This window comes from Amblyomma maculatum, chromosome 1, assembly GCF_055883805.1.
Source record: "Amblyomma maculatum isolate TAMU_Amacu chromosome 1, ASM5588380v1, whole genome shotgun sequence".
NCBI lineage: Eukaryota > Metazoa > Arthropoda > Arachnida > Ixodida > Ixodidae > Amblyomma > Amblyomma maculatum.
Window position 1 is genome coordinate 110,531,729 of NC_139344.1, and position 21,194 is coordinate 110,552,922.

Below are 21,194 nucleotides of genomic sequence, written 5' to 3' on the forward strand. Positions count from 1 at the left end.
GACCTGTACATAAAAGCTTTACAGCGGGACATCCTTCGCGCTTTCGAGACATACAAACCCGGACCCTCTAACATTTCGAGGAAAGAACGTAACGCCTTATTATCACTTAGCTAGCGAACGAAAATCGTCATAAAACCTGCCGATGAAGGAGGGGGTATAGTAATTTTAGACAAAGACGAGTACATTAACGAGGGATATCGCCAACTCAACAACTACAATTTCTATAAATTACTCCAATCAGATCCCACGGTCGAACACCAGAAAATTATAATACAAACTCTAAAGCAGCTCACCGAGATAGGGGAAATACCACCGCGAGTAAATAAGGCACTAGAGGCAAATGATCCATCCCCAGGGCGTTTCTACATGCTCCCGAAAGTGCACAAAGAAAATCATCCCGGTCGACCAATCGTATTCGGCATTGGCACGTTCACAGAACCAACATCTAACTACATCGATTCCCTCATCAAATATATCCATCCCAAACATACATCGTACATATGCGACACTAACCACTTTCTGAAAGAATTATCTAAATTTACTGTCCCCAAAGGTGCCCTTTTAGTGACCCTTGACGTGGTGTCCCTATACGCGAACATTCCGCACGAGGACGGGATCAAAGCTCGAATCACATCCTATGAAAGACACAAAGCTCCAAACTCCCCTAGCCGAACCGCCATCGCGTCATTTGCTAATCTTGTTCTAAAACTCAATTCCTTCGAATTCAATAACTCGTATTACCTTCAAACCAGTGGTACAGCAATGGGAACAAAAATGGCGCCAAACTATGCCAATATATTCATGGACCACATTGAATCAGAGTTCCTACGCTCGTACCCCCCCCCCCAAAAAAAATAAAAAAACTGCTTTTTATAAACGCTTTCTAGATGACATATTTATCATATGGACTGAAAACGAGCACGAACTCATCCAATTCATTACCTCATTTAACAACATACATTCCAACATCTCATTCACACATTCCTACTCCTCCACTCAAACTACCTTCCTGGACGTTATAATTCAATTTGAAGAAGGTGCACTAATCATCAATGTCTACAGAAAACCCACGGACATACAACAATACCTTCATTTTGAAAGCTGCCACCCGCGCCACTGCAAAACATCCATTCCTTACACAGGCAATAAGATTCAAACGAATCTGCCCACGCTCAGAAGATTTTGCGGAAAATTCCAACCGCATGCGGGAGGTTCTGAAACATCAACACTATCCGCCCCTTATTATTGATGATGCCATCCGAAAAGCGTGATTAATTGATCGATATGGAATGTTTGGGGAAGGCCGAAAGGCAGCACAAAATGAACACCACGCAAATCTGATAACTTTCGCAAACAACCTTCCGAACATCAACAAAATACAAAAAAAAAAGCACTTTAACATTAGCGAACAGAGTAATCGCCTCTTCAAAATTTTTTCTATGGCTCCGCGGGTTACATACAGACGACCAAAAAATTTACAAAATTATGTAGTCCACTGTACTGTCGATAAAGCAGATCCTGTGGGTTGCTTGCCGTGCGGAAACAATAGATGCCAAGTTTGCAAACACGTGCAAACAACGACCACGGCAAAGAGCACAATGATTTTAAACACTCCATTCGCGGAAATTTGAATTGTGACTCCAGGAACGTGGTATACATCCTCGAGTGTGGCGAGTGTCAAATGCAATACATAGTGCAGACCGAGAACCCCTTTCGAATTAGATTCAACAACCATTGCGCGCACACTAAATCTCTCCCCCACCTTCCCCTGTCCAAACACCTTCAAAAGAAAAGTCACGAATTCAAGAAATTCAAAGTTATCCTGCTCCAAAGCGGATTGCGTAGTAACCGCGAACGGGAACAACGAGAATCGTACTTTATTTTTAAATTTAATGCCCGACAGGCCTATATAAATGAGAGCCCTGGCACCTTTTCTCCAGTTCAAAGTTCAGTTACCCCCTAAAAATTTCTGCCTCAAACACACTCACTGCCAAGTAAAGCTTACTGCAAGTAGCTCAAAGGAATGTCAGCCTCCCCACCATACACACAATGAAGGCCACACAATGCCTGCTTTCGTCGCCTGTAGTCATACCTGTTACTGTACTTCCTCCCATGTGCCATCTTTTTTTTCTTTTTTTTTTCCTACTCTTCACTTGCAGGTTTCATCACTCCCCATCTGCACCTGCTTTTTACCCCAACAATACCATTTTACTTCCCACCTGCTAAGCCCTCTTTCCCTCTCCGCCACCTGTTTCTTTTCCGCTCTTCGCCTTTAAATCTACCTTTAAATCGCCTTTAAATCGCCTTTAAATAAAGGCCAGCTTCCGGTCGAAACGTCGAGTCCAATAAATGGATCTTTAAATGAAGCGTACATTTCACACTATAGTTTTTAAAGCGGCCTAGTACGTTAAATGTTCTCGCATCCTATATATATATATATATATATATATATATATATATATATATATATATATATATATATATATATATATATATATATATATATATATATATATACCTCGCTATACTACAACTGCGACCCTGCCATCTTGCCAACGCCATAGGTCGCTAGGGTGGCTCCTCTTCTCCCCGGGGGTCCTTGTAAAGACGAAGACATACAATAAAAAGTGAAGATTCTGCGCGCTGTCTTCTGTGGTATCGCCATCAGTGTGTGCGCTGTGCCTAACTGTACGCGGACTGTTCGTGCTGTGCTTCTGAATAAAGTCTCAGTACCTCAAATAAACTCCCATCCTACAAAACAGTAAAGTATAAAATGCGATGTGAATAATTGGAAGTGGCGTAGCGTGTTTTAAAGCATTAACTCTACTACTCTCGTTGCAAATCTCAAGCGGATCTGTCCCTGAAAATTTGACCGCAAGGAGGAGGAGGAGAAAACATTTTTATTATATTCAGTCACTGGAATGGGGAGGGGGGGGGGGGGGGGCGACCCTCAGTCCTCAAAATTTCGCGCTCGGCAGCGAAGATCGTCGTCTTCATTATCATTGGCAGGTACGAGAGCAATGAACTATCACCGTTGCCAATAACACCTCGTGCAAAACTGCAGCATACTCTCGTGCTCTGCAGCAATCGTTGTCGTCTCCATCAAGGTCCAATTAGAACATTTCCGCCCAGTGCAGTGCACAACGCTATCTTCATGAAGTTTCATCTACCGATCCTTCATTTAACATAGTAAATACGCCATAAACATACGCCATCTGGGCGAGTTGGAGCGAAGTCTGCGGGCGTGGTGTCGGGAAAATCCGCCAGACCACGTAAAGAAAAAAAAAAAACGGCCTGTCGTATACGAAGTCACTTGCTAAATACAGACCGCACTCGTGCCATCCAGGTGGCCGAGACCATCGAACAACAGAACGCCGCACTAATCAGTTGGTGAAAAGCTTACCAAGCGTGGAAGTTAGCCAGGATCGGAGCGGCAGCAGCCCCTTGGACTGCGGCCGATGGCTTACGCTCGTGAAGCTTGGTTTAGGGACAGTTGAACCTCTGAAATTCCTTTATACTCTTTTTGTTCTTTTTTACTCAGTGGAAGGAAAGTATTTACGTTATCGATGGAATATAAATATATTAGATTCCAAATTTAATTTGGAGACGTTTATCCCTAATGCTTGCAAGGTTGCGAAATTGGGGATTAGAAATGCCCCTTTCTATTTTCTCTCTCAAAGATTAGAAGCCTGAATGGAGAACGACGAATTGAGGTTTGTAGAAACTACATAACCACATTGAGTAAAATTTTCTGAAACTGACTTTGGGGCCGGTATTTCCTATGTCGCACGATGACGATCTCTTGCTCATTGACTGTCCTGTTTATCCAATGTATTTTTTCTGCCACAAAGAACATTGCAGCTTCTGTATCAGATAAAAAAAAAACGCATGATTAAGAATAGCGTTGATGTTGAAGATCAAATGATTTGTCGCGCTTGTCGTTTTCTGTGAGGCTGACAGCTCATATCTGCGCCGAGATCAAAAGTTTGTTTTCGATAGGGGTTACTTTCTAATCTAATCTATAGAATACACTAGTATATCTATCAGGTTCTTATTGCTCCTTTATGCCGCCATTAATACATCCGAAGTATTTTAAGATGACCGCTGTCCGTCAAAGGATAGGAAAATATAGGAGGCTATGATTAAAATAAGGTGGCACTTCTACAAATGTTGCCTATGCTGAAAGGTGTTTTAGTATTTTGTTATAACTGAAGGCGCAGCTCAGTTTTAATGCTTCGTTGACCTTATGTACTTCGCCGCGTTTTCATCCAGTTCCTCGCTGCAAAGCCTTATTCAGGCAGTTGTGAATAGTTCCTACCAAATTAGGGTGTGTTTTAAAGAATTGAGGTACTTAAAATAGTTGTCATAGTCGTTTCATATCAAGGCGATTTGTTTTCCCTATAAATCATAGGCTATCTCGAAGGATACGAAGGAAAAATCGAAGTATCGCAGCCGTCTCCAGGTTTCTTGTAAAGCGTAGTTTTGAACTGGTGGTTTTCTAAACGAACAGCGATGTCGAGAAAGTTTCCTTACGTTCTAGAGTGTTAGAGTGAGGTGAAGTCATTTGTGTTAAATGTCATGTTTTTGATTACTTTCATTCCATACGTGTCTCTGACGTCGCGTCAGAGCGGATCAGTCAGAACTTACGGGCTACTCAACGCCACGGCGATGCGGCCGCTGTATTTTGTACGACACGTTACTCGATCACTCGGAACCATGGAGGAACGAAAACAAAGGAGGGAGCGCGCGGCAATGCTCTTGATTCTTGAAGCCCAGTCATCGGCGCCGCGCAGGGTTTGCCGCGCGCGCAGCACCGGCGAATCGCCGCGATAACCCATGCTCGCCACAACAGATGGCCGCGCGCCCGCGCCAAGGCAGACGCGCGCATTAAAACATACGGACATCAAAACATAGGGAGAGACTGGGAGAGCGAAAAACGGAGGGGGGAACGGCTTCCTCGGCGCTTGGCTTGCGAAGGTTGGCCACGTGACGTCAAGCTCTCTCCTCAGTTTTTTTACGTCCATGCTCGGAACAAAGAGAAGGTATCATTTTGTTGTATATATAAATCTAGATTTTTGCCTATTGACTTTGCAACTGACGCCAGTGTTTTCAGCATGGATAGGTCTGGTTGATGTCTGGGCTCATATTTATGGACCCGAATATTATCAGATGCCGCAAAATGTTGCATTGGTTTGGTAAAGGAAAGTAGGGGAGCCCGTCACTGTTAACACAGCGCAACGGACACGGACTACAAGGAGACATAGTCACGCATGGGCGCGGCGCTGTGTGTGTGTGTGTGTGTGTGTGTGTGTGTGTGTGTGTGTGTGTGTGTGTGTGTGTGTGTGTGTGTGTGTGTGTGTGTGTGTGTGTGTGTGTGTGTGCGTGTGTGTGTGTGTGTGTGTGTGTGTGTGTGTGTGTGTGTGTGTGTGTGTGTGTGTGTGTGTGTGTGTGTGTGTGTGTGTGTGTGTGTGTGTGTGTGTGTGTGTGTGTGTGTGTGTGTGTGTGTGTGTGTGTGTGTGTGTGTGCTTGCGTACATACATGTGTTTGTGCGTACTGACTACGTGTGTCTTCTACCCCTCCGTCAGGTGCACTGTGTCAACAATAGATCAATAAATCGCCCAAGCTTCCACAATAGGGGATTGCAAAATTAGAAACTTTCGGATATCGAATCGAATAACCTCCTGTTGATTACGCGCACGAAGCAAGTAGTGTTTGTTCAAAATTATTTGAAGCGAATCGAATTAGTTCTCAACCTTTCGGATATATTTGGAATGGCCCCGCGGCAATGCCTGAGCATTTAGGGCTCCAGAATGCTGATCCCGAGAACTCGAGTGCAATTCCGGCCGTGGCGCTCGCTTTTCGTTGGGTCGAATAGCAAAGTGCCCGTGTACTACGTCATCACTGTGCATGTGAAAGAACCCGAGGTGGCCAAAATTTGCGAAGCCCTCTACTACGACGTCCATCATTGCCTGAGTGGCTTGGAGCGTTACACCAGAAACGTAGCTATTTCGAATACCTTGCACGAAGTTATCAAGGCCTCTAATTATTTTATTCAACGTTTGATAAAATAGTAGTGCCCGCCCTGATGTTCCCACAATATGACGCTATTAGTTTACGCGGAAGTAACGGTTCGGCGGCACAACGCACTTCATATTCTTCTGATGCATTATTACTGGTCATGCATGCGTTCTAAACATGGATGGCGCAGCAGGAGTAAGACAAGACCAGCAAACTCTAACTTGATTAATTGATGCCCAATCGCAATGACCACGTCTCATACGTAACGAGCGTTCACTTCATGACCTTGAGTATCGCCCTAATTTATAACTTTTAGTCTTAAATAGCAAAATGTAGGTCGAACTTGATGGTAATACAGCTATTGCAGTCACTTATCGTTGCGACCCCTTATAATGGAGCTTAATGTTGTATAATAACAGCTTTGGTTTATAGCGTTGTGTCACGGCGCTTCTCGTCTAATGTTTAGAAGGATAGCCCTTCTTGTGTGTTTCTACGGCAAGTAAATATCAGTGAGAAGCTTCGATTCCTATTTTATTCGGTAGTCAAGCTACACTATTCGTATCCGATTCTGTTTGAATTCTTATTCGTGCACGCACCCAAAAGAAACCAAGTAAACTACATTGTGCTGTGCAGCTGTTTGAGTGCTAGAATTTATCGTGTATTGAATGCAGATACCAAGCCTAGAATGCCTCTGCAGATATTTTAGACACCTAGCAAAGCACAGGACACAGCACGCCATAACGATAGGCGACCGCGCTAGCTTCAACGTATCGCCCTTGGCGCTGCAACTGACATACAAGTGCGCGGCGACCGTGCGCCGCAACCGAGCAAGATGTGGACGACGCGGTCCAATAGGGCGACGATGCGAGGCCAGGCTAGCACTTCTTTCCATTTTCCTCATCATTTCTTCCAGCCATTTCCTCTGCGGCGTTCAATTACGCAACGACATCGCTCTCTTGGCAGTCTGGGTACATTCATCGAAAGCGCCCACTTAAAGCTATAGGAGACGCGCTGTTTTTCGTCTAGCTGCCGAACGAGAGGAGGCGCTGCTTTCGCCTAACCTTCTCACTGCCGAGATCCGCCTTCCGAAGGCGCGCGTGTGCAGCGCGTGTCCGATTGCGTCGTTGGCTTGCCTGGGGCAACAACATTATTTCAAGCGCGTCCCTCTCGGCGGCGCTGGAATTCCTGCTGCAAGACCCTTGCTCTTTTCTGCACCGCTGTGCCCGTCACATTGTCCATAGCGTTCAAGGTGGGTGTGAATATTTGGCTCGTGTCACTCCGTCCGGTATAAGCTCCTAGTAACAGCCATAGGGAAGGCAATCTCGTCACGTTTTCTCATGCATTGCTAGGTGAGAGCTGCATTGCTAATGATTGTTGCTGCTCTTGAAGAGGGCTTTCTGTTTAGTGCGAAATCACATACGGATGCCAGACGCGAGCAATGACCTTGTCAATGATGTTGAGCCCAACTCCTTATTGGCCCGCCAGATTGTGACGCCACATTCCACGTGTCCTGGAGGGGGTAATTCAAACCGTGCTTTCGCATAGTGTCATCGGTCTGACCAGGTTAAGTGTCTTATTATTTTTTTTTGTTCTGTAAATACATTGGCAGTGCTTACATCAGCCGGGTAAACTAGGTTAATTTAACGAAAAAGGCAATCATGATTGCCAAGAACGAACCTGATCCGAAACATGTGTCAGGCCAGATATCTTTAAAGAATGTCCCTCTGCATCAAGCGATATGATGTGCCTGCGAAACAGCCACAGGCTGCCGTGAAAGGTGTCGGCCTTCTTAAGGTTCTATAGTATTTCAAAACTTGCGACAGTGCATACCAAATACCAATGTACTCCTACCGTTGTAGAAAAAAAAAGCCCAATGGAGCGGGTCTGGAGATAAAGCCGACACACTTGACCACTGTCCCATTTTGTTTTTGCGATTTGTTTCTTTCACAATGTTGCGAACTCACCCAACAAGGTACATTGGCTCTCTATAAGGCAGGAAACGAAAGACGCTTAACATGGCCTCTAGTACAGCAGAAATGACTTCAGACGTATAGACGCACCATGAGCGCGAAGTCTATGGAACTCCGTCTGAAAATCTGCAATTAGTACGCTTTGCTGCTAGACCATGAAGCGGCAATGAGAACGTTGGAAATTGACGTTTTCAACTCTCATCCGTGCTATAAATATCATAAACGCTACAGCATGCGGCTGCTTTCAAATGCAAGCCGACGTTCGAACGCGTAGTCGCTTTTATACGACGTACATTCCCCAGCACAACAAACCACCCTTTGAGCAGCAAGGGAGCTGCGGAGTAGCGAATATTTGGTCTATCGCAGCTGGACAACAAAGGAGTAAATTCGCATGGGTGGGAAGGAACTCCATTCCTCAACAAAAAAGCGCTCACGATTTCGCAGCCGACATGCAAACGCATTCCTCTCCGCATCAGTCACAATGATTACCCGTTAATTACCAGGTTCCAGGCTCACGTCTGCCCAGTTAACAGTCCACGTTGAGAAATCTCGCTACTGCCTCTCATTCTTAAAAGGGACGTCCTTGAAGGAGGCATTCTAGCGTGGCAGTTTTTCTCTTTCTAGGGTGACTTGTTTTTTTCAGACTGCTTCTGAAGTCTTTCATTTTCCTCGGATATGTTTTTCTTTTGCACGGTGTAGGCACGCGATTGGAGACGCTCGATGTAGGCGCATATGTAGGAGAAATCCACTTTAATAGCTAGCGCGCTAAACAAAGCGCGCCAAAAGGAAAAGAAAAAACCGCGCTCCGCGAGTGTCGCTGAATCTCCGTTTTATTTGTCCCCTTGAGCGCTTTCAACTGCTTTATATTGCCGTTTTTTTTCGGGTGATACGACCGCTTGAAATTTTGGAACCCTTTATATTTAATTTGTTCGGTGCATTTTTTCATTGCTTCTGCATTTCTTTTACAGATTTGCTGGCGCTTGACTATGTTTACCGGTTCATTTTACCCCGATTTGGGTCTGACCGCCGCCGGTGCAGCAGCTAAAATAATATCGCTCATCGCCAAGCTACTCGCTTTGGGTCTTTTGACAATGTTTTCACTGGCCGTGATTTATTTGACAGCGGTCAAGATGATTCAACTGAGAAAACTTCGCAACCTCAAGAATGTGCCACATAGGTGGGAACCGCTGCCGTACACGAACCTGTGGGCACTCCATAAAAGCACTGAACAAGCAGGACCAGAACTGCTTAGCTGTTGTGAGTGCCCATTGTTTGCCAGTGTTCAGCCGATGCTGAACCTCTGCACCCACTTTATTAGAAACAAAACGCTGTGTAGCGCATCGCCCAATACACTTAGTAGAATTGCTTTGATTCTCAATTCGCAACTTTTTATTATTATTACGGCCTATTACATGCTTACAGTTGGTATCTGCAGCAGGCGGAACAAACGTCCAAGCTGCAAATGGGCCTCTCTCTGTATGTACCTTAATGACAATATATTTACATGTAGGTACGACAAAGAGACGAAGTGTCGTAACTGTGCAGTGCAAAGGTCCGCCGAAGGCCGTCTTTCCCATTGTTATGTGCTAGAACCTTTGTTAGTGGCAGTGTGTCAAAAGTGTTGAGACCGTCCTGACTGCCCCGCCGGGGTGGCGCAGTGGCAAGACGCCCGACTACTGTGCCGGAGTTGGAGTTCCCGGGTTCGAACCCGACCTCGGCGGCTGCGTTTCGATGGAGGCGAAACGAAGTGGCGTCCGTGTGCTGTGCGATGTCAGCGCACGTTAAAGATCCCCGGGTGGTCGAAATTACTCCGTAGCCCTCCACTACGGCTCCCCTTTCTCTCTTTCCACTTTCACTCCCACCTTCCTCCCTTCCCTTACGGCGCGGTTCAGGTGTCCACTGAGCAAGTGTGACAGATACTGCGCCTTTCCCTTCCTGTGAACCAACCAACCAACCGTCCTGACTAATGTGTTGCTTTGAAAACAAGTCTCGTCTATGTCCGCACGCCACCGCATGCAATATCAATATCAAGTATTTAGACCAGTTTAGGAAGTAAGACCACTTAACGGAAAATGGCTTTCAGCTGTACCTTAACATTACCAAGGGCCCAGTCGTTATGTAAAAAAAAAGGAGGGGGGGGGGGGGAGGAGGGTTCGTTCATTTTTCTCCGAAGGCTGCTTTTAGATTCAGAACCTTGCACTTCTTTAACACACCTTTTTCATTAGCAAAGCACACTTTATATGAAAATGGTCAATACAGCAGAAAATTTGACAGAAAGCTAAAAATGCCCAGTATATGTGAGAGCCCAGTATTCACAGCTCTTTGGCCCATTCTTTCAAGCACTCTCTTTGCACGTTGCATCTACTAAGGCAGAAGGCATTCTGAGGTGTTAATTTGTGACTTCTATTTTATTTTTTAACGTGAACATATGTTTGCTCAACGTTAATATGTTTGAAAGCCGACATATCGCTCCTTTGAAGATGCTGTCGTTATTAAGTTAATGTGAACCTTGCTCAATCATCTGGCAAGGTTCCATTGAGTTCCTAATCAGCGAAATATTTTGAATAAAGCAGAAACCGACCTTTGGTTTTGTTTCTTTGTAGCACTGTTTTCAGCTGTTGTCGGATTCCATCGCATCTACAGGAAACACGGTATGCACATGTTTTTCATTGGTACAACGCCATCAGTAAGCCTCCAAAGAGCGGAGTTTGTTGAGGCGAGTGGTCATTACCTTTTGCTTTAAGAAAGCATGACAAAGTTTTTGAGTGCCCTAAAAGCAACTTAACCAACACTTACTGCTAAAGACGCGTCAAGTTGTAGCAACTAATCCTTGAAAATTTTCACGTGATTTGTTCTTCAACCTAAGGCAAGTTCTGGCTGTAATTATGGGTTAAAATGTATAAAAATAGGTACTTATGGTTATATAAACAAGGAATGGACATTTCAGGTTAAGGCAACAATTTTGATAAAACCCAAATTAGTTTATATTATCTGCAAGTGTGATTATTATAAAAACGGTCACCTGCACCTTCCTGACAATTTTCACCTTTATCGCAGGAGGTACTCTCGAGTAATACGCTTCTTGCGAAGGGACCGGAGTACGGACTACTTCACAATTGGTTGGGAACAGGCCTACTTACAAGGTGCGTAATACCATTGGTTTGCGAACTGCCGTGAATAAGCCCTGATACTCTGTTTTTGATTTACTATTTTCTCGCTGATTCCTTTTGTGTCATGTCTGTCAACCGCAGGATATATTGCAGTTCCTCTTACTGGCAGCGATTTGCCAGCTATCAATTCCGACATAAAACGCGGTAGCAACTGTCAATAAAAGGCAGAAAAATATACCGTAACGAAAATGCAACGCAAGAACAATTTTCAACCGTGATTTAAACAAATCTGCGGGAAATAAAATTGATGTGTTATTGTCAAACACTGCCATCAAAAAAGAGAGAGTATTGGTTGTGGACTGTCCCTCACGCTCCATTTACAAAATACAAGACTTACGTAAACTCGAGTGTCAAATAATCAACGGACTCTTTCATGCTTGCCTTGCATACTCGAACAACACGGCAAGCCTCTGAGTCGAAACAGAGGAGAGCTCGCTCATTTAAAGGCCAGCCTAAGTTCTAATTTCAATGTGCGTCAAAGGTTCGGCAACATGACTAAATTCACACTCATGTGACGTCTGCTTATGACGATGTGGCGATATTCTGTTAACATTTCTTTCTCCCAGTAAAGGCAATAAATGGAGAACAAGAAGACGACTGTTTACCCCAGCATTCCACTTCCGCATTCTCGAAGACTTCTTGTCTACCATAAACATCCAATCAACAGTACTTGCCGACAAGCTCGGTAAAATGTGTCAACCTGGGAACTGCACCGATATTGTCCCTCTGGTCACGTTGTGTACCTTGGACATTATTTGCGGTAACGTGGCAATTTATTTTCATTCGTGAAGGAAACTCAAACTATGAGCACTGTTTGCAGGATGCTAAAGATTTTGCATAGGTTAATATTTACTCAAGCTTTGACTTTAGAATCTCCTCCTAGCGTATATTTTTTATAAGCTCATATCCATTTTGAGCAACCCTATTCAGTTGCTCCTTTAGCAATAACATGAATCAGAGAAAACGGAAAATTAGCACTGATAAATCGGGACCATTCTTTAACACTTTTTTTTGCAAAAATAAGTTCAGTGTTTGCTACATATATTAGATCAGCCACTAGGACCTATTCTTTCCTGTTACGGCGCACTGCCCTGAACAGACACCTAGTCAAACTGGTCTTCCTAGGTAGCAAGATCAAAGCCTAGATAGGCAAATTTTTTTTTCCAGAAACTATAATGGGAATATCAATTCGTGCGCAGTATGACGAACATTCTCCATACGTGATGGCTGTGAACAGGTAAGTGCTCCCACTTGTCTCTTCATATCGCTTGCTTCAAACCGAGATAAAACTACCCAGGTAAATTGAAATAAAATGTAAATGAAATCAAAATCAGGGATAATAAAGTGTTTGTGATGAGCGTAAAAACTGCAAATAAGCAAAACATGGGGCAATTTATTTAACCTTCACTAATTCCGCCAGATTTGAGAACATGTTAACAAAGTTTTATTTTTCTGGATCCAAAAAATTCGATTCGTTCGAGTTCATTGAAGAGAGGTAAGTTGTCAGCTTGAAAATGAGCTTGAAATCAATCAGAGATTGAGTATCTTGTTGAAAGCGTTCTTTCTTGCGCATTTTTTACTCATTAGTACTGTTATAATGAATAGACAGTGCCTTTTTTTTTTCGGTTCGTAATATAGAGAGCCCATAAAAATGATTTCATTATGTTTAGGTGATCAATTCTTATTCATAATTATCCTTGAGTGAATGACACTCTTTACCTATTGCAAAACTTTTGCTAAAATTTTTACCAAATACAATTAAAAATCTGGGATAACAAACCTTGTCCAAGCACAAACTTTAGGCGTAAAATTAGGACGCTTTGTGCAAGTGAGTCGTAAACAAGAGACAAATTTCGGAGTCATCTCACAAACCTCTTTAAATAAAACATTTACTGATGAAGGACAAAAAAAAAGTTATTTGAGCGCGCTTGCTCGAGTAAAATACTACCATGAATTTAATTATGGAATGTTTTATAAAATGTTTTTTTCTTTTGTGTTCTGAAATGAAATTTCAAAGGGAAGTCATGTGTTGAAAATAAAGCAGGAATTCAACAGGAAAAATCAAATGGCAAATTATTGAATACTTTAGATATTCGTTAGCATTTGAATACCACATCTCTTCTTAATTCATTTCAAACGTATATATAACAGGAACTGCCGTTTCTACTCTCTTCGTTCTTCCGGCGCATCTTACTTCTTTTTAAATCAACGAGATGGATAAAACGGCTAGAATAGAACATTTCTCTAATAGGCATCAAAATCTTCATTTATATCGAAAATGCCGTTTCACTGCTCACTCTACGTTAGGATAAAGCTGCTCCTGGGCAGCGAAAGCCACTGTATATGAGGCTGACTCCAGCGCAACACATTCGCATTTTTTAGAGCGCAGCTCTCTGGCGTCATTTCTGCGTTTCGCGGCGAACCAGCTCCGTCCCCCTTTCAGCCCCCCTCTTCCTCCGTGGCGGCGACCGCAAGTGTTATCGGATTGCTGCACGCGCTCTTCTTGCCACCCCCGATCGTCGCTGCGTATACCCCCCCCCCCCCCCCCCCCCTCTTCCTGCGTGGCGGTGAGGGCGTCCCTCTCTCTTCCTCCGTGGCTGCGACCCCGCACGTGTTTTCCGATTGCTGCGGGCGATCCTGCCACACCGTTCGCAGCGCCGTGTACCCCCCCCCCCCCCCTTCCTATGGGAGACGCTATGAGAGACGCCACACACACCCACGCACGCACACACACACACACACACACACACACACACACACACACACACACACACACACACACACACACACACACACACACACACACACACACACACACACATATATATATATATATATATATATATATATATATATATATATATATATATATATATCTCGAAACGTCGGCACAGAGTCCACGGAGGAGCAATCCCTACACAACAGGAGGTTGAAGGCATCGTCGGCAATGCCTTTTACTATATGGCCGACTTTATCCTCCTCAGGCATGCCTTGGTCGACTTTGCGGCATAGAGACAGGACGTCTTGGATGTAAGTGAGATAAGACACCGTAGACGTTTGGGCGCGAGAGGCGAACGCTTTTTTGGCGGCAATGTGGCGGCCAATAGGCTTTCCGAATAGGTCGTGGAGCTTCTGTTTGAAAATATCCCAAGATGTTAGCTCGTCTTCGTGGGTTTCAAACCACACCCGCGCGGTCCCAGCCAAGTAAAATATTACATTCGCGAGCATGAGTGTGGCATCCCACCTGTTGTGCTTGCTCACGCGCTCGTATAGGGCTAGCCAGTCGTCTACGTCGACGTCGTCGGTCCCGCAGAAGGTTACGGGGTCGCGGGGGTGGGCCATTACAACAGCAGGTGCGGCGGCTGTAGAGGTAGAGGCGTCTGTAGTCATTGTGGTGGTTCCGATGTGGCGGCCGCTGCGGAGATCCAGCTTGTGACAGGGGATCGAATAGATTCACCTCCACCAAGAGATGTTACTTGGAAGATTTACAGTCCCAAAGCTGTCCGCACAGCTAACGTTGATGAGGGCACCGATTTCACAACACTCAGCGTCGTCGTCTACTCGGAGTCTGTTGCACTTCTTCATCCTCATCACGAACAGCGAATACAGCTAAGTAGCAATATATATATATATATATATATATATATATATATATATATATATATATATATATATATATATATATATATATATATATATATATATATATATATATATATATATATATTTATATATATATATATGTATATGTATATATATATATATATATAACCAGGTGTTTTTCTGGTGCAGGGTGCGTTCAGACGTTCGATATTTCAACGGCGAAGTGCGTGCTGCCGTTTAGACCGCGAACTTGTATGCATTAAGAAGTACTTTGGTTTGGGCTAGTTGGTTCATAGCTGACGTTAATTCTGAGGACGACGCGTGTTCCTTTTTTGTCCTCGTCCCTTTCGCGCCGTCCTCAGAATCAACATCAATATATGCATTAACTGCGCACCAAATTATAATTTTTCCCTGGCGGCTAGTGATGAAAGAAGTTTTGTCGATAAAATTTGAGCCATTGTTTAATTTTTGTTCTAATCTTTTTCAGTCTTGGAGAGCTCTTTATACGGCGAATGCTGAACCCGCTTTTTGTGTCTGAATTTGTCTTCAAAAGAAGTTGCATCGGCAGAGAGTACTACAAGTGCCTTAACACACTCCACTCCTTCACGCGAAAGGTACAAGTGTGAAAAAGGTGCTCACTCTGGTCAATTTTTGTCATTGAAGGTACCGATGGGCTTCCTCCTCTGTCCAAAGGAGGTTAACGGAGTGTCTCAAGCACTGATTCAGAGAAGTCACTGGAACTGAACGGTTTTCCCAAAGGTTGCCGTAAAGTTTGCAAGTGCATACATCTCTCTCGTTTCAGCATCACTGGACAGAGTTTATTCATTCTGAGCGTAAAAAAAGTTTCCTGTCCAGCGGGAACAGATGTAACCTAGGCAACCACGTTAAAATCCTGTAGTGAACAAGGCCTAAGTGGAATATTTAACTGAAAACAACGCATTAACTTTTCAGTTGCGTAATTTTGTTGAAAATTGAATTCGTAAGAAGTGGTCTCCAGTTAATTTTTGTTTTGTTGTCTTTCTACACTGCACTTGCGCCTCAGTCCCTTAACCCAACAGCGTTATGACAACCTTTTGTTTTACAAGGTGATAGCAGAAAGAAAAGAAGTCCTGCGAAAGCAAGGTGACCTTGAAATGAAGCATGACGGGGACTCAAATGACGAGAGAAAAAGTAAGCAGAAAAGGCCATTTCTTGACCTTCTCATTACTGAACACTTGAAGAACCCAATCAGCATCACGGAAGAACACATACGGGAGGAAGTCGACACATTCATGTTCGAGGTAAGCCCGGTTTTCTCGATCATACATGAACCGGATGACATTTATCGCTTGCATATATCTCCAGCAGCATGAAACCTTCTACATAAACCACGATAGCTGTCGTAATGTCTGGGAATAAAAGAGTAGTATATGCAATTAAACTTCCCGTGTTTTGATTGACAGAAAATGTGCAGTACACAGGGCCATATAGCTAAATTTTTCATGTTCGTGCTCGGCCTAGCGCAGTCTCTTTGCGGGGAGTAGTCTCGCTAGCCTTGCAGGGCCGGTGTAAAAGTATTGCTGCAGAACGAAAACTGCTGATTTCCTGCAGTACTTGAAAAACAGGTCTATTGATCCTTAGATTCTGTCACATCTGCGCTTTATATGTAGATTTTTTGTACCTTGCAAACGGGACAGGCTGACATAAAGGTTTTTCGCTTTCTCTGTGCAGGAGTTAGCCTGCCACCGTCATCACTTTCGTACCATCAGATTTAATACTTTGGTAGCCGTTAATTGGACATCGTAAAAGGCCATTCGGAAACGAACTTTTAAAGAAGGCAGAAAGTTGAATAATTTACGATCTCAATGTAACCGTAAAAATAGCAAAACCAAAATACTTTTCTGAGTGCCATGTTTTATGTTCTTATTTTATCCTCCACTTCGTTCGTAACATACAAAAACATAACAGATGCCTGTTGGGACAAAAGTGACACGGTTGTTTGCTCGGCAGTGAAAAGAAAGCTCTCCCTCATTTACCTTCCTTAACTTGCTGTGATTGGCGTGCTCGTAAAATGAAAATATTAAGTAAATGAAGCTTCTTGTAGCTGAGAGAGCAAAAATGAACCCGCTCTACATACCCTTCCTCGCCTTTTGTGATTTCCGCCAGTTATAAAACACAGAATCATTTATCGATTCACTTTTAAGTCTAACAATGCGCAATCATATTATAGAGGACTTCAAGTTGTACGAAATAAAAAACGCTTTGATGAGCAGCTGCGGTGCCTAAGTGGCTTTAGCGTCTGGCTGGTGATCCTAAGATTAGGGTCGATACCAGCATAGGCAGCCATTTTTAAGCGAAGGTTATATACTGAAACGCCCCTGTGCTGCGCACCTCAGCAGCATACATATGGGGATCTGACCCCTCGACTACGGCTTCCCAGCTCATATCTAATGCTTGAGGCGGCTGAACCCAACAATGCGCAATTTTTCGAAGTGCTTTTCATAGCACACGTCTCATGAAAAGGGAAAAACAAAACGATTCGTCGATAAAAGTCGATCTTAGAACGTAAAGCAGTCAGTTTTTTTCTGAACAGACAGGCGCATTCAAAAGTTTGTCCGCAATCGCGTGACTACCGCTTCATGGGTTTTGTACTACCTTTGTATTTTTTTGGTCGGGCTCCCATTAAGTCCCTGCCGCCCCACCCCCTCCCTTCCCTAAGAAAAAGTTACCATCCCGTGCATGCCACTTGTGCTTCTCTCACCGTTCAACCTTCGTTGTCATGGATTCGGACGTCCGATTGTGAAGCCGCCAAGCTCTTTCAAACGCCTCTTGATGCTTGTGCATGTCTGTGTGAGTGTTGCGAGTACTTCTAAACAAAGACGCGGTAGCAGGTTTATACTGAGTGGGCAATAACCTGCTTAGTACCTGCGTGAGGACAGGTACTAAGAAAAAGGGGACAAATACGTGCACTTTGTCGTCTGCGTTAAATCGAGTTACCATTTTCTGATGCCTGCCAGTAGACCTCTCCCCCACTTGCAAAACAATGTGATTTGAAGAATACACGCTTGGGGGTGGGCGCGCCTAAATAAAATCGGTTTGGTGTGGAAAGCGTCCTTTTCAACCCGTCTCTCTTCTTTGTGGAGCTTCATGGAGCTGTTAGACGATGTACAGTTTTTGCCTCAAACTGTGTATTAGTCATATTTAGATCAAGATCAAGTAAGAGGCGCTCTCCAGTATGCTCCATTAGCGTTTAGCACCCGCAAAAATGATTGCAAGTACTCGACAAACGTGAACTTCGGTGATATGTTATGTTCCCAAAACAGGCGCAGTTCGTTATAAGGAAGCCTTACATTCCTTCCAAACGTTTGAAACGTATATCGCACGCGTAAATGCGGTTACTGCAGATCTCAATCGATACGTTTTTTTCTTAAACTCCCTTCTAAAAATCGACTTCCAATTAATCACTAAGAAGTATAGGCTGTCGGTAGCGAAGACCGCAGCCTACGCACGCGCGCCATGCTTGGCTCGGGGATTCCTCTATTAGGCAGACTTATTTTCAGTTTGTGTCTTTTAAATGACGGTCGGCTTGGCGAAGACATGTTACTGCTAGAAGTAATCTCCCAGTCAACAATTTACAGGAGGCGAGGTGCGAGGGAAACAATATTTCGGCCTGTCACTTTATTCAGTCGCCTAAAACGTGTTATCAAGGTATACAGGGGCTTGCCTTCTTATATCTGCTGGTAACAATAAACACGTGAGTGGGTCCATGAGGCGTTTCTACAGTAAACTTATTTTCGAGAACACGCCTCCCGCATAATTACACCACCTAGAATGTGTGTGCAATGCAGAACCACAAATGCGGTGCGCATTGGTAGAACCAGCGGTATGATAAAGCCGACATCGAATGATGTTTATACAGAGGGAAGTAATTTTCAAGAGTGAACTTGAATGATGCCAGCAAGATCGCTTTTTGATTAGTACGCTGCAGCGCTCGAAGCGGCTTCTTCTCTCAATCTTGCTGTAATTCAGCGAGCATGCTGTTGGCATGTTTTTAGGAGTCGTCTAGTGACAGAAGCCGGTTTCTTGAGCATAATTCGCTCCACTAACTCGCGAACAGAAAGTAATTACAGGGCAGCCAGCTACCTCATGCCATCCGGGTATTTGAACGCAAGATCGGTGATCCTTCCAGTGCACTTCGTTCAGAAAAAGAATAAAACAATCCAAGTTTTGGTTAGTTCCCCAAACATTATGCGAATGCAAAAGTATGCACCAAAACCTCTGTCTACAATCAAGAACAAGCAGGCCCTGTCAATGCATGATGTCTGTTGCCTCGTTCTTTGCCTGCCTCCAAAACTCAATTTTGTGCCTCTTTCAAAGCTGATGAAACGCGCCGCTGCTCTTTTGCGATAAATTATCGCATTCCATCGCGCAACAGCTAGATGGCATTGAGAAAAAGTAGCACAAACTGCCGCCAGCACACTATAGACCGAACTCACTACATCGAGCCGTTAACGCGCCCGTCGCAAGTGGATGGAAGAGGCAGGCGAGGTACCTCCTGGGTTATGTTATCAAAAACTGGCTTCCAGAAATATAGGGGCCGTCATTTCTTCTTAATTTGTTAATACCTAAAACATTCGCGCAGCCTCTGTTCTTTGCTTTTGCGTAAAGAGACGTTTTTCCCTCTGTAACGCAGGGTCACGACACAACAGCCATGGGGATCAGCTGGGCTCTGTTCTTGATCGGTCACCACCCAAGTGAGCAAAAGCGGATACACGATGAGCTGGATGCAATATTCGGAGATGACAAACAACGACCAGTGACGTCCGAAGATTTGAGGGAAATGAAGTACCTCGAATGCTGCCTGAAGGTTTGCATAAATATTCTTCATGATATACGCTCACAAAAAATGTTTTAATTATTTTATCCCTATTTTCAGGAAGCTCAAAGGCTATACCCGTCAGTTAGTTTTATAACCAGAGCATGCGAAGAGCCTTTTGAAATCGGTATGACGTTTTAAGCTTTTTACTTCCTTCGTTTATTTCTGCATGCTTCAACGTAAAATAAAAAGAAAGCTCGAAACCTCTAATAAATGGTGACGTCTACCTTTCATAAGGAGGCACGACTTTTCCAAAGGGCACCATTGTGAGACTATCTACATATTGTCTCCACCGAGATGAAGACGTGTTTCCGAAACCGGAAGAGTTCCACCCTGAAAGGTTTTTCCCTGAGAACGTGAAGGGTAGACATCCATACGCCTACGTTCCCTTCTCCGCTGGTCCTCGAAACTGTATTGGTGAGATTGAACCTATGTTTTAAACGCACCAATTTCTAACATAATTTCTTTTCAACATCGCGGTTCCCATCATCACATGCATTTATTGTTACTGACCTCGAATTTTTCTGAAATGTACATTCGCAAATTTGTCAAAGCACTTTAGTACTTTTTTTTTTCAACAAATATTCATCACTAACCATGCGTACTTGCTCAAAGCACTAACAGAGACTAGGAATCTATGAGGAGACGACCAAGATGAAACGTCCAACTTCGGTGTTTGCTACACTTGCACTCTTCTTAACATACAAAGGAACTGTTTTGCGCCTGCAGCCATAACTTCAGTCCTCGCGAAACGTTACTTCGTTGCTGTGTACAACTTAGAGCCACGCACATTGCTCCAATACCTGGAATGGCTTTCGGTGCGTGATCGAGTTATGTCAAAAACTTACTTTGTTCTTTCTATTCTCGCCACAGGTCAGAAGTTCGCCTTATCAGAAGAGAAGATTGTAGTCGCAAACATACTTCGCCGTTTCACGGTCAAGTCACTCGATCAGCGGGACCAAGTTTACCTGGTGTCAGAGCTGGTGCTCAGACCAAAGAACGGCTTGAGGGCACAATTTACAGCGAGATGAGTACACTCGCGTGTCTTCAAACCTACAATATCTCATTTTACATGTTTGCTCGGAGGAGCCAATAATCAATGATTCAAGGGCTGCATCACCACACTGTAGTGTCAGTGTAAATATTGCATTTAGAAGAACTCATAGCGGTATTTTTTGCACGGAGTGTTTTTAACAAAAATCACTTGCTCAGGGAGAACAATAAAGACTCGCTGAGCAAACATATCTTGCGGTCAGTCTCAGAAATAGTTCAGATGTTCATCTACGAATGCACTTCAGGTACAGATAACTCAAGTACACACAACCTACAACAATAGTGAACAGGCCGATTATTAGCCTCGGCATGCTGTAATGGACGGCACACAGATGAGCTAATTCTAGGTAGCACTGATCCACCAAAACCTTTTCGCATGTGCTGAAGAATTTTGTGCTGGGTAGTTCAGGTCACCTACGTACTATTATACTTATTGTTCGAATGCACATGTTATCGTTCTCTATCTACATGTTTCACAAGTTATTGTTCTGCTATCTATATGTTTCATAAGTTTTTGTTCTACTA

At 43.9% G+C, this 21,194-nt stretch overlaps 1 protein-coding gene across 4 annotated transcripts; it reads left to right on the forward strand.

Moving 5' to 3' along the window:
- The first annotated feature begins 7,110 nt into the window (after positions 1-7,110).
- Positions 7,111-20,816, forward strand: LOC146203495 (cytochrome P450 4c3-like). 4 transcript variants are annotated; one of them, XM_084588793.1, is made up of 13 exons: positions 7,130-7,267; positions 7,504-7,581; positions 8,957-9,245; positions 10,592-10,704; positions 11,046-11,131; positions 11,725-11,918; positions 12,326-12,395; positions 15,249-15,375; positions 15,847-16,041; positions 19,434-19,607; positions 19,677-19,743; positions 19,854-20,033; positions 20,490-20,816. In XM_084588793.1, exons 3-13 carry the CDS (start codon positions 8,975-8,977, stop codon positions 20,645-20,647), a joined length of 1,635 nt encoding a protein of 544 aa, XP_084444919.1. In that variant the 5' UTR covers positions 7,130-7,267; positions 7,504-7,581; positions 8,957-8,974; the 3' UTR covers positions 20,648-20,816. The 4 variants fall into 4 exon arrangements, with proteins under 4 accessions (XP_084444917.1, XP_084444919.1, XP_084444920.1 ...); XM_084588794.1 differs by lacking the exon at positions 7,130-7,267 and adding an exon at positions 7,332-7,367; XM_084588791.1 differs by lacking the exon at positions 7,504-7,581 and having other exon boundaries at positions 7,111-7,267.
- The last annotated feature ends 378 nt before the right edge of the window (positions 20,817-21,194 follow it).